Raw genomic sequence first — 13,048 nt, 5'->3', positions numbered from 1 at the left:
CCCATGGCAGCAGCAGTGGTGGTGGCAGTGGGGGATGCAGTCACTGTCTGGATCTTCCCTTGTGGTGAGTGTCTCTCTCTCCCAGACAGCAAGTGGCAATGGCAGTGGGGGTTGCTGGGTCTTTCTCTCAGTGGAGGCAGTAGCAAACTGGCAGGCAACATGCAGCTGGGTCCTGAGCAGGCTCTAGCTGCACACAGCTGGATTGGACTGGGGGCCACCCCTGCCGCTCCATTTCCCAAGGCAATCTCCTGGTCAGAAGCTGTCTTTTCAAGGTTTTGGGCTCCACAGCTGGAGAAAATTATGAACTGGGGACCTGCAGTGATGGTGTCGTCTGGACAGCCCCAAATCCTCCTCAGCTCCAGGCCATAAAAAGAATGGCAGACCTTATGCTTCTCCCTACTGCCTTAGAAAAGACAGTCCACTAAAGATGATGTAGAGGAGTGTAGAATACATGCTTTTGTTACCCCTAATGCTAAACTCTGCCTCCTATCCCTGTAACTAGGTCACCACTGTTGTAAGATTCAAAAAGGTTGATGCACTATGGAAAGAATATTGGAACAGATCCATTTTCTGTCCTGCTTAGTCACTGAGGAACATGAGTGCTTTCAAAAAATTAGAAAATAGGTAGAAAACTGAGACTATAAAATTGTCATGGTTTAGGAATGGTACTCCACAATTTAGTTCACCCAATGAGACTTTCCAAACAACACTGCCACTCAGTCATTCCTCCTAACCTCTCTTCCACCCTCCCTCCCTGTGGGAGGCCAGAGAGGAGAATTGGATGCACAAAAGGCAAAGGCCACCGGGTGAGATAAGAACAATTTACTGTAAATGGCAATAAGATAATAAAAATAACAGTAACAGCAACAATATCAATAATAAAATATTATATTTATTATATTATATTATATTATATTATATCATATCATATCATATCATATCATATCATATCAGTGGAGGGAAACTAAACCAAATATTTAGCAGTTTTAGCACCACACATGATCCATGCTTGAGTCTTTTTCTGCATTAAATGTATGCTTTTGTATCTCATTAGGCTTCAGTAGAATTACTTTTGGTTTTTATCCAATTGAGAAATTAAGCCAATAGATAATATCCTGGTTTTAAATCTTTCTTTTTGACCAGAAATTAGAAGCCAGTTAGAGATACCAACTGTCAAAGACTCAGAAAGAAAAATTGTAATCTGCAGCAAAGTATAGTACCTCTGGGGAACAAGACACCATAGCATAAAAACTTGAAATTTGTGTGAAGGGTTATTACTTTTTAAGAAAAGAAGCATTGTTGTCAAGAGCTGTATGTCAGTAGGATACAAGTAGTCATGAGTCTACCCAAGTCTACCCAGGGAACCAGAAACAGTTTTCATTGAGGGAAGAATGTTTCTTTTAAAAGGCTGAATTAGATTTCTGCTGGATACGCGTCACTAGTATATATTGAACTTCATTTTAGAGGTTTTTGCCGCATAGTGCAAAGTCATATTAGTTCTAGGGCAGGACAAACAGAACTGGTAAACAAAATTATTTAAAATCTTCATTTATTTTTTAGTAATTACATATCTAAATTAATAACTAAAAAAAGTAATTACCTTTTATGATGCTCCTGAGCATTGGTCAATTATGATGAATTTTGAATGAAAGCTTAAGAGCAACTTTTGAATACTGAGTCAGTCTTTTACCTCTGTTAGCATTTTGATATCAACTGGCCATACTTTCAGAGCTCAAGAACAATAAAATAAATAATATCTGTGTATATTGTTGTATGAGTTTTTCACAAGTAGTGAGCAAATACTTGGGGTATCATTCTTTTGGAAGACTATAAAGCCAATTGAATACATAACTGGGCTTCAGCAAAAAATACAAAATCTTTTGGGAAAAGGTATATCTTCCTGTTTCACAAGAGTATTGGCTTGTGCTTAGTTGAATACCATTTTTTAAAAATTTTGTTATGAGATAGTAGAAACACTTAATGATCTGTCCAGTTTTGAGATGGGTGAACATGATGTTCTAGAAGAAAATATACTTTGTTAGAACTTAGAGACTTGAATTCTTATAATAGAGAGCATATGTTCTCCATATCTCAAAGGCAAACATTTTTCAGATTGAACTTGGGGTTCTTGATTTCCCCATGAGTAGACAATAGTTGCAGGTATAAAATTTTGTTAAGTAATGAGTAGCAGCATTCTCCTGGACTGTCTGAAAAGAGAGGTGACAGGTTCTATGTGCGAAAGCAGGATAAATTACCTTAAAAATAACAAAACCAGTCCTTATTCACTTACCAGATTTAAAATGGAAAGGGGTCTGTGTCCTTACTGAAATGAGTCTAGTCTGAAATGTAGACTAATTTGGAGAATAGAATCCCTTTTTTTTTTTTTTGTTTGCTAAGTTTTCATCTGTTATTTTTCTTTCTTAGTGTATGTACATATAAATGAATCTCTTTAAACGACAAGTTTTCTCCCTCCTTCCCATTCTTTCTGCTTCTATCAGTCTAACTCTGCCAAGTTGCTTAAGAGATGATAATTTTAAAAGCAAGCATATTATATATCCTAAAATTAGACCTGAAAAATGAAAACTTTCCTAAAATTTAGCTTAATTAAATATAAATTTTCATTATAATATTTTGACAATTTTAGCTAAATAATACTGGATTAGGATAAACTTATTCCAAAATAATATACTCATTTATTAATTCACTTTCATATCATTCCAATTACTATTTTTCTTAGTTTGAACACACCTTAACATCATTCATTCATAACCACACATTGGTAAGATGGCCAGTCTGAAAAATTATTCCTGTTAATCACATTCACAGTATATGAATGTCTTGGTTTGAAAAGACAGGTGTCTGCTAAGGCAGGCAGGAACCGTCCTTGAAATGGAAAATATAAACCCCCTCCCTCTGAATTATTATAATTTTGAAATTAAGGGGCTCTCAGGCAAATACATGGGAATAGGAATAGCAGTTCTTCATTAGGAAAATTAAAAACACAAATGTAATAGTACAAAAAAGAAAACAAACTACTGACAGAGTCAGAATACAACCTGACACCCTGTTCATCAGGGTGTTGGCAGCAGTCTAATTAAATGGCAGCTTTAGTCCTCCTGGAGTGACAGATATGGTTCTGTTGAAGCAGTGATCCTGTATAAGGGTGTAGTTTTCCTCTGAAGGTCCAGTGGTAGTGTAGATGGGCCTGGTTTTCATCTGGGAATCCAGTGAAGAAAGCTGCTCCTCGGAATTTGGTGGGAGAAGGCTGACTGCGGTGTTCTAAATCTCAGATTATATCTAGGTAGGAATGCATGGCTCCTCCCTCTGGGTGGAACATCTCACAATGGGATGATGTAATTTTATCAGTCATGCAATGAGACACAATGGCTCATTAACAGAAGATATCTCCCCTGAGGGAGGATGGGTAGTGGAAGAGATAAAGAACACTGCCCCACCAGGTGGCTCAATTAACAGAATATAACTCTCCCACCTGGTTGTAACAGATGGCAATCAAATACACACTCAGCTACACTTTTCAACCTAAGACATTATCCACCATTATTCTATTGCCATCTGCATCATAGGCAATTCAATAAACTCTACACAATGAAACTTTACACATAGTTTTCACTTAAGACTAGGTTTTCCCTGTGGTACACCATGGGCTTCTCCATCTTTCTGATTTACCTACCAAGTGTAACTAGGTCCTTGAGCAAAAACAATCCCACAGATGGGTTCATCTTTGCCTGAGGTGGGACTAATCCAGTCTTTCATAAAATACCTTTCATGTGTACCATAGAGACTTTATCTCTCTTCATTGTGTGCAGGGGTTCAGACCGGGCGAGGCCAGCTCGATTGATGGACCTTCAGGTGTTGACCATCTAGGTGGCTTTTGCTAAGTTAATTTCGCAATTTCTAAAGGTTCCCTTGCCAAGTTTCTTCAGGGTAGTCTTAAGTAGTCCATTGCATAGTTGAACTTTCCCGGCAGCTGGTGCATGATAAGGGATGTGATATATCTATTCAATACCATGTTTTCTGTCCCAGGTATTTATAAGGCCATTCTTGAAATGGGTCCTGTTGTCTGACTCAATTCTCTCAGGGGTGCCGTGTCTCTACAGGTTTGTCTTTTCCAGGCCCAAGATGGTTTTCCGGGCAGTGGCATGACGCACAGGGTAGGTCTCCGACCATCCAGTGGTAGCTTCCACCATGGTCAGCATTTAGCGCTTACTTTGGCATGTCTGAGGCAGTGTGATATAGTCAATCTGCCAGGCCTCTCCATACTTATATTTGGACCACTGCCCACCATACTATAGGAGTTTCACCCGCTTGGCCTGCTTGATCATAGCACACATCTCATAGTCACAGATAACCCACAAAATACTGTCCATGGTTAAAATCCCCCTGTCGGTCTCGTGCCTACTTATAGGTGGCATCTCTGCCCTGATGACTTGAGGCATCATGAGCACATTGAGGTAGGAACAATTCTCCCTTGTGTTGCTAATCTAAATCTATCTTTGACACTTCTATCTTTGCTGCCTGATCTACCTGTTCATTGTTTTGGTGTTCCTCATTAGCTCTACTCTTGGGGGCATGTGCATCTACATGACGGATTTTCACAGGTAGCTTCTCTACCTGAGTGGCAATGTCTTTCCACTCATCAGCAGCCCAGACTGGTTTTCCTCTACACTACCAGTTGACATTCTTCCACCTTTCCAGCTACCATCCATGAATCGGTATAAAGGTAGAGCTTTGGCCATTTCTCTCTTTCAGCAATGTCCAGGGCCAGCTGAATGGCCTTGAGTTCAGCAAGTTGATTTGATCCCCCTTCTCCTTTGGTAGCTTGTGCAACCTGCCATGTGGAGCTTCATATGGCTGCTTTCCACTTCCGGTTCATTCCTATGATGTGACAGGAACCATCAGTGAAAAGAGCGTATCGTGTTTCTTCTGCTGGTGGTTGGTTGTACAGTGGAGCTTCTTTAGCCTGTGTCACTTGTTCCTGCTCTTCTTCATCAGTAAGACTAAAGTTTTCAACTTCCAGCATGTTTGTAATTATTTCCAAAATCCCAGGGCGATTTAGGTTTCCAATACAGGCATACTGTGTGATGAGGGCAATCAATTTGTTCTATGTGGAGTCTGTGGCGTGGTAAGTAAAGGAAACCTTTCCTTTAAACATCCACCCCAGCACTGGTAGTCAGGTTGCCAGGAGGCGTTGTACTTCCATGCCAATCACCTCTGAGGCAGCTTTAACTCCTTCATAGGCGGTCAAGATTTCCTTCCCTGTGGGAGTATAGTTGGCTTCAGATTCTCTGGAACTTTGGGTCCAGAATCCCAGTGGTCAGCCTCAAGTCTCTTTAGGCATCTTCTGCCACAGGCTCCAGGACAAGCCATTGTTCCTGGCTGCAGAGTAGAGCACATTCTTCACCTCTGGTCCTGCCCTGACTGGGCCAAGGGCTACCACATAAGTGATCTCCTGCTTGATCTGGGTGAAGGCTTGTTGCTGTTCAGACACACAGTGGAAATTGTTCTTCTTGCAGGTAACTAGATAGAGAGGGCTCACAGTCTTGCTGTACTCAAGAATGTGCATTCTCTAAAAACATATGGCACCTAGGAAAGCCTGTGTTTCTTTCTTGCTGGTCAGTGGAGACATCACAGTGATCTTATTGATGACCTCAGTGGGAATCTGACACTGTTTGTCTTGCCACTTTACTCGTAGGAACTGGATCTCTCGGGCAGGTCCTTTGACATTGCTCTTCTTGATGGTGAAACTGGCTTTCAGCAGAATCTGGATGATGCTCTCTCCTTTCTCAAATACTTTCATTGCTGTGTTCCCCCACACAATGATGTCATCGATGTACTGGAGATGTTCTGGAGCTTCGCTCTTTTCTAGTGCAGCTCGGATCAGTCCATGGCAGATGGTGGGGCTGTGTTTCCACCCCTGGGGCAGTTGGTTCCAGGTGTACTGTATGCCCTTCCAGGTGAAAGCAAACTGACGCCTGCATTCTGTTGCCAGAGGAATGGAGAAAAACGCGTTAGTAATGTCAGTAGTGGCATACCACTTTGCTGCCTTGGACTCCAGCTCCTACTGCAGTTCCAACATGTCTGGTACAGCAGCACTCAGTGGTGCAGTCACTTAATTCAAGGCACAATAGTCCGCAGTCAGTCTCCATTTTCTGTCAGACTTGCACACAGGAGAAATGGGAATGTTGAAGTGTGAATGGGTTTTGCTGACCACCCCTTGGCTCTCTAGTTCATGGATCATTTTGTGGATGGGGATCACGGCATCTCAATTCATCTGATACTACTGTCGGTGCACCATCGAGATGGCAATTGGTACTCGTTGGTCTTCCACCCTCAGGAGTCCTACAGCAGATGAGTTTTCTGATAGTCCAGGAACGGTGCTCAATTGCTTAATGTCCTCTGCCTCTACAGCAGCTATGCCAAAAGCCTATCTGAGTCCCTTTGTGTCTTTGTAATAGTCATTCTAGAGAAAGTCTATGCCCAGTCTATGCTGGTCACAATAAGATGTTTCTGCCACTCCTTCCCAGTCAGGCTCACCTTGGCTTACAGGGTCAATTGCCATGACCCCCCCATTACCCTGGCAATGGAAACAGCTTCTGCCCCCACATGTCCTGTTTGCATTAGGGTACATTGCGCACTAGTATCAACTAGCGCTTCATATTTTTGTGGCTCTGATGTGCCAAGCCATCGGATCCACACTGTCCAAAAGATTCGGTTTTCCCATGCCTCTTCCTGGCTAGAGGCAGGGCCCCTCTAATCCTGGTTATTATTCCTTTCCTGGGCATACATACTAGAGTTACCTTCAAGGGGATCTGACAGGTCATACCCAAAAGCTTGGTCATGGGAGGTTGAGACTACCTTCACCTTGGTGGAACTCGCCCGGTTAGAGTTTCCCTCCTTAAGTTGACGGACCCGTGCTGCCAGGACAGAAGTGAGTTTCCCATCCCACCTTCCCATGTCTTCCCTATGGTCATGCAGGGAGAACCACAGGTCAGCTCAGGGTGTGTACCCTCTGTCTCTAGCTAGGGGATGTTTGGCTCTGACTTTGGGGCCTGTGACTTGCACTGGTGCGATATGGGAACTGTTCCTCCTCACCTCCTCCCTCATCTCCTCTTGGAAGCTCCTAATTACAGCAGAGGCATGGGCCTGCATCAGGCCATTGATCATACTCTCATAATTTCTAAGCTTGTTGGCAACAGAACTCACTGTCTCTTGGTTGGTATCAGTATTAATTGTTGCAATTAAGTTGGTATATTGGGATGGCCATAGATTTGCCAGACTCCACAATATTTGCCCTGTGCACCTGACTTTGTCGGGGTCATTATCATGCTGTCCATCCCTCTCAAAGAGTACCTTCAATACTGCCACTTCTCTCAGCTGGTGGATCCCTTATTCAAGGGTCTTCTAGCGCATTCTATTATGGTGCCCCTGCATTCTCTCCCTGTGGACAAACTTCTCTCTGACACATTAAAATCTGCTCCCAGAGGCACAGGGACCCTGGCTCCCTTTACAAAAATCTGATTCATACCTGAATCGTGGGTCAAGGGTCCCAAATTTCTTGCCTCATCACCATCTTGTTGCATACTTGTACCCATAAGGTCCCAGACCCAACGTAACCAGGTTGTATAAGCCTCACGTCCCTCTTGTACAATGTTTTTGTGCAGATTACAGGGACTTTAATAGGTCAGGGACTTGGTGATGATCTCAGCTGTTGGCTCCCCTGCAGGTTGTGAGGGCTCTACATTCTTATTCTTATCTGGGTGCTCTGATTTCATCTTAGACTTCCTTGTTTCCACAGGGGCGACTGCTGCTGTCTGTGACTACCCTTGCGATTCAGCTGAAACCTGGACAGTTGTATTGTCTGTGGGTTCCACTGCTGGACCATTAAACTCTCCCTCTTTGAGGCAGGGGGAGGGTTTCTCACCAGCTGGAGAAATGTACTGCTTTAGCATCTGGCCCATCTCACATATCTCCTGTACCAGAACCCCACCCAATATGGATGGTTTATTTCTGAGATGGGCTGTGGGGCAGGGTAAGGCTCTGGGGCAGCATCCCTACTTTCTGGGGTAGGTGACAGAGAGATTATCCAAGTCAATCTTCTCTTATCTCTGAATGCCAAAGAGAACAGGCTTAAAAGGCATATCAGCATCACCAACCACTCTATGATATTATTAGCGTTTAGAGAAGATTTGAACCCTTCAAAAACTGGTGGGGCAGACCCAAAGGGATGGTTAAAGGGTTGGGAGAAAATTTCCTCTGGTGTCATTTTCTCACAGTAGGTACCATTATTGAAGTAACCCCAAAACCATACAGTTAGTGTGTGATAGCTCTTATTCCATGTGCTGGCCTTCCAGAGGAAGTTAAAAATCCATGAATTCCTCACCTTATTAACCCATGAAGCAAACAGAATAAAAACCATGGTAGCCTTCATTATAGGATTATGTTTAGAAAAGGGCATTAAAATGGGAGAAATATAGCCACTACCATGTGCCACCCGAACCAGGGTAAGCTAGACCACATAGTGACAAGGTGTTTTCTATATCCAGCACACAAAAAATTATGTTACTCAAGAGCTGTTATTTTTTTTCACCCTTTTTCTCTTGATTCCCTTGAGCTTCACATTGGATGCCAAAATCTGTCTTGGTTTCAAAAGACAGGTGTCTGCTAAGGAAGGCAGAAGCCTCTTTTGAAATGTGAAATGTAATCCCCCTCCCTCCTTATTATTATAATTTTGAAATTAAGGGGCTTTCAGGCAACAATATGGGAGTAGGGATAACAGTTCTTCATTAGGAAAAATAAAAATAAAAATACAGTAATTAAAAACAACAGTGACATAATAAGAATACAACCTGACATCCTGTGTGTCAGGATTTTGGTAGCATTCCTATTAAATGGTGGCTGCAGTACTCCTGTAGTGACAGATGTGGTTCTGTTGAAGCAGTGATCTTGTAGAAGGATGTAGTTTTCCTCTGAAGGTCCAGTGGTGGTGTAGATGGGCCTGATGTTCCTCTGGGAATCCAGTGGAAAAGAAACCTGCTCTTCTGGGAATCTGGTGGGACAAGGCTGCTCCTCTGGGAATCTGGTGGGAGAAGGCTGACTATGGTGTTCTAAATCTCAGATTATATCTAGGTAGGAATGCTTGGTTCCTCTCTCTGGGCAGAGTATCTCTCAATGGGATGATGTAATTTTATCAGTCATGCAGTGAGACTCAATGGCCCATTAACAAATTATATCTCTCTAGAAGGAGGATTGGTTGTGTAAGAGATAAAGAAAACTGCCTAATTAACAGAAGATAACTGCCCCACCTCTAACAGAGGGCAATAGAATACACACTCAGCTGCACCTTTCAATTTGAGACAATTAACTATTTGTAAACATAGAAAATGTAATAAATTTAATTGTTTTCTTTGTTTCAAATTAGGCTCATGCACAGTTAGTTCGAGAAGTCGATGTAGAGAAGGTGTCAACTTTTGAGAACCCCTATGTAGATGCACTGAGAAGTTTATGGAATGATCCTGGAATCCAGGAATGTTATGATAGACGACGAGAATATCAGTTATCAGACTCAACAAAATAGTAAGTATATTGTGACTACAAATAACTGTATCTTATTTTCTTTTCTTTCTAACAAATTAATTCATACTTTTTATCTTTGTATACTATATTTTTGTGTACTTACATGTACAGTTTCTTTAGGTGTGTGTAGAAGTATCCGTGTGTGCATATGTTGTGGTTTGACATGGAAAAAGAATTTTCTCAGAAGGAAGAGGTCAGTCCAGTCAGGGATCAGGTTTGGATACTGACACTTGGGGTGACCAATTGAAGGTGGACACACCACTGAGAACACAGAAGGGTTAAAAGCAGAATTCCCAGGAGAACTCGCTCTCTTTGGTTCCGGTCATTGGAGAGTGCAGACCTCCCCTGCCCAGCTACGAGCTGGGTGGGGGACGGGACCAATGCGGCTTGCAGAGGTAGACCAGGGGGTGAAGGGTCTGGAACCGAGCTGGGACAGCTCCTGTGGACAGAAGGGTGGAGAATGTCTGAGATGTCTTTGTTTTCCCCCCCCCCCCCCCCCAACTTAGAGGGAAAAGAGATAGAGAGCCTGCAGTCACTGCAGTCACCTGGAAGTTTGCCTGCAGAGGAGAAGGAGAAGTGGGGGGGAAGATGCCCAGGGTGGGAGACGGGAGATGGAGTCCTGGCCCGAGATTTCAGCCATCCGGGGAGTCCGGGACTTTTACCTCTTTCCTGGGAAATGAAGGCTTTGTGAAATATTACTCCTTCTCAATTTGAAGGAAAGAGACACAGCCTAGGACCTCAGATGTTAGGGAAAGAAAGTTGGGGGGAGATGATGGAGTGGCTTTTGGCTGGACTCTTCTTGTTAGCCATAGACTGAACCAATTTCTCCTCCAAGAGAGACTGCATTTTAGGGGGATGCAATGGTGAGCCATGAGACCTACTTCAGCAACTACCAGTTCAGGAATGAACAGAGAAAAGCTGAGGAGGGTGTGATGATGCCCTCTATCTTCAGAGAAGAAGAGAAGAAGATCTCTGTTCTTGGACCCTTGGCCCCAGGGGAAAATGAGGGGGACTGTAGTCCAAAAATGAGACACTGGACTGTTGTTCCTGTTGGTCCTTGGCAAAGCATCCTTAAAGGAGCCCTATAAGCAGTCTCTGTCCGTGCACGGTGGTGAGAGCACTGTGACATGGAAAGGGGAGTGTCACACTGGCAGATTCTCTCCGGGTGGTGCCATGTGTGACATGGAAACACAAGAGGTGGCATCTGCATTTCCTGGGGGTCTATGGTGCAAGGGAGACTCCTCTCTCCCCTGATGGACTCAGTATTGATTATATTGAAGGGTGAAGACTTGATTAAGGGTCCAAATGTGTCTCGCTGTGGTTTGTTGGAGTTGGGTGGTGGGAGAAGGAATGTTTTGAAAAGTTTTCATTTTGAATTTTGTGTGTGTTTTTTTCTTTCTTTTTTCTTTTATAGTAGTAGTGGTAGCTTAATAAAGTTGTTTTTTTTTCCTTTGTTATTAAGCTTAGGCCTGTTTTGCTCTGTTCTCGATCGTATTTCACAGCATTAAATTGGCAGGTTGCATTTTCATGGGGGCGCTGGCATTGTGCCAGTGTCAAACCATGGCAGCATACATCTTCAGCACAAACCTGCACTTAACAATGTGAGTGCAAAGACTACTGTAAGGAAGGTAGTGAATCTAGTTTTGTATTATGTGTGTGTTTGTTTCTCAAAATATAAGTGTATGATAATTTGAAATCTTACATGATTACTAGGAAAGTGCAATCAAAGGTAGACTTCTATTGAATTCATAAAAATTGCAATGCCCTTGAACATCTGTTTTCCTTGTTTAAAATAGCAATGGAATTTAACATTGTACCCTGAGCATTGTCTAAATGTCATCTTCAAGAAATTCAGTTGCTCTGAGTAATATACTACAGAGCTCTGGTCAAATTCTTCATCTGGTAAAAAAAAGGATGATGGTAGAGGAGGATGACTTTTTGGTATTGCCCACTAGAAAAAGAGTTAGCATACTTGGATATGAAAGTTGTTACAAAACCTTCCATGGTGTCCATTGGAACTTTTATATTACCTATGGAAATCAATCATAATATATTGTTCTTGTCTCCATGTCAGGTTGGCACGAAAGTCATCCTCTCATTGAGGAAAACACAGAAGAAACTGAAAGACATCATGAAGGTTCAGTCAATGGAACATGGCCATACACAAAACAAAAATCTGGAGTGAGATTTATCTGTGCAGTAGCCTGAGGGTCCTTATCTAGCACAATCCTTTATACATGACTGAGTCAAGACAAACTTTAAAATACCTTGCTGATACAGCTTAAGCAGCTAGAGAGCGACTAGTGCCTGAATTAGGTCTGCTAAGATTGGTTCCAATGCTCTGTAATTGCCATACCACTTTCTGCTTCTGCTTTATCAGCCTCTCATACAGGTTATTATTCTATGTCAGGCCACATGGGGGGGGGGGGGGTGTGAGGGGCAAAGATACAGAGACCACTCACCCCAGATGTTCATGTGGCACAGAGAGCTTTATTTTCCACACCCTCCCTTATATAGAGAATTTGAAAGACACAGTCTGGGTGCTCTTATTGGTTTGAACTTCATGCTCCTTCAGGTCCTGGACCTCTGAAATGCCTGCAGTCTTATGAGACATCTGATTGGTCAAAAACCTTGTCACTCAGCCCAGGGGCTGGCAACGTGACACCAACAGTTCTATGCAATATGCTGTCCTATAGAGCTGGTTACCTTCACAGTCTATCACTTTTACTACTTATATATGCACATTTTGGTGCACAGTGGTTCAAAATATAGTAAAATCTCTCTTGTATTGTATGGATTCTCAGTGTCCCCAAATATACAATATTGTGTTTTATTTTTCAATGGTAAAAAAGCTAAAAATCAGATGAAATCACATGTAAGTGAAAATTTCTACCGTATGTAAGTAGGAAAAGAACATTTTAGAGACAAATTAAGCTAACTATACTTTCTGATTGTTTTAATTTTGAAATGAACAGCAAACATAAGTAGAAGGTAAAACAGAGTTTTCTTATATTTTGAGTTTCTTATATTTGTATGTCCCAACTTTGATTCCATGATAGATACAATTCTGATTTCAAAATTGAAATTAATGCATATATTTTAATGTTTGCCTCAGAATAATACAATAAATTTCATAAGTCTCCAAAGCAGGGAATAGACATCTGATGTCACTTCAGATCAAATTGTACTGAATCTTAGTTTTGACCTAGTTCTAGTGAAATAATCACCAGAGTAGATCTTTTGAGTAGTATTAAAATAGTACAGACCATTAATGTGCTATAGAAACATAATTTTCATCCATTTTCTTGCAGAAGGGAAATATACTAGTTGATTGGTAATTTTTAAAGCTCAGCATATGTAGCCATTTAACAACATGATTTATTGAGGATTTTGTAGATTTTAATTATAAAATATTAGAGTTCATTTTCTGGTCTGCAAAAATTGCTTTAGAGCA

At 42.0% G+C, this 13,048-nt stretch overlaps 1 protein-coding gene across 2 annotated transcripts in view; it reads left to right on the top strand.

Moving 5' to 3' along the window:
• LOC146763027 (guanine nucleotide-binding protein G(q) subunit alpha) overlaps positions 1–13,048 on the top strand; it is a 278,488-nt gene that overhangs the window by 195,401 nt on the left and 70,039 nt on the right. For both annotated transcript variants that reach the window (XM_085571309.1, XM_085571310.1), the window contains exon 3: positions 9,440–9,594. In XM_085571309.1, the coding sequence (XP_085427435.1) occupies positions 9,440–9,594 (155 nt within the window). The remainder of the gene's footprint in view (positions 1–9,439; positions 9,595–13,048) is intronic.

The sequence above is a fragment of the Lonchura striata genome, chromosome W, assembly GCF_050655825.1.
Source record: "Lonchura striata isolate lonStrDom1 chromosome W, ASM5065582v1, whole genome shotgun sequence".
Classification (NCBI taxonomy): Eukaryota; Metazoa; Chordata; class Aves; order Passeriformes; family Estrildidae; genus Lonchura; species Lonchura striata.
Note: the sequence above shows the minus strand (reverse complement) of the source record. Positions and strands in the feature narration are given on the sequence as shown.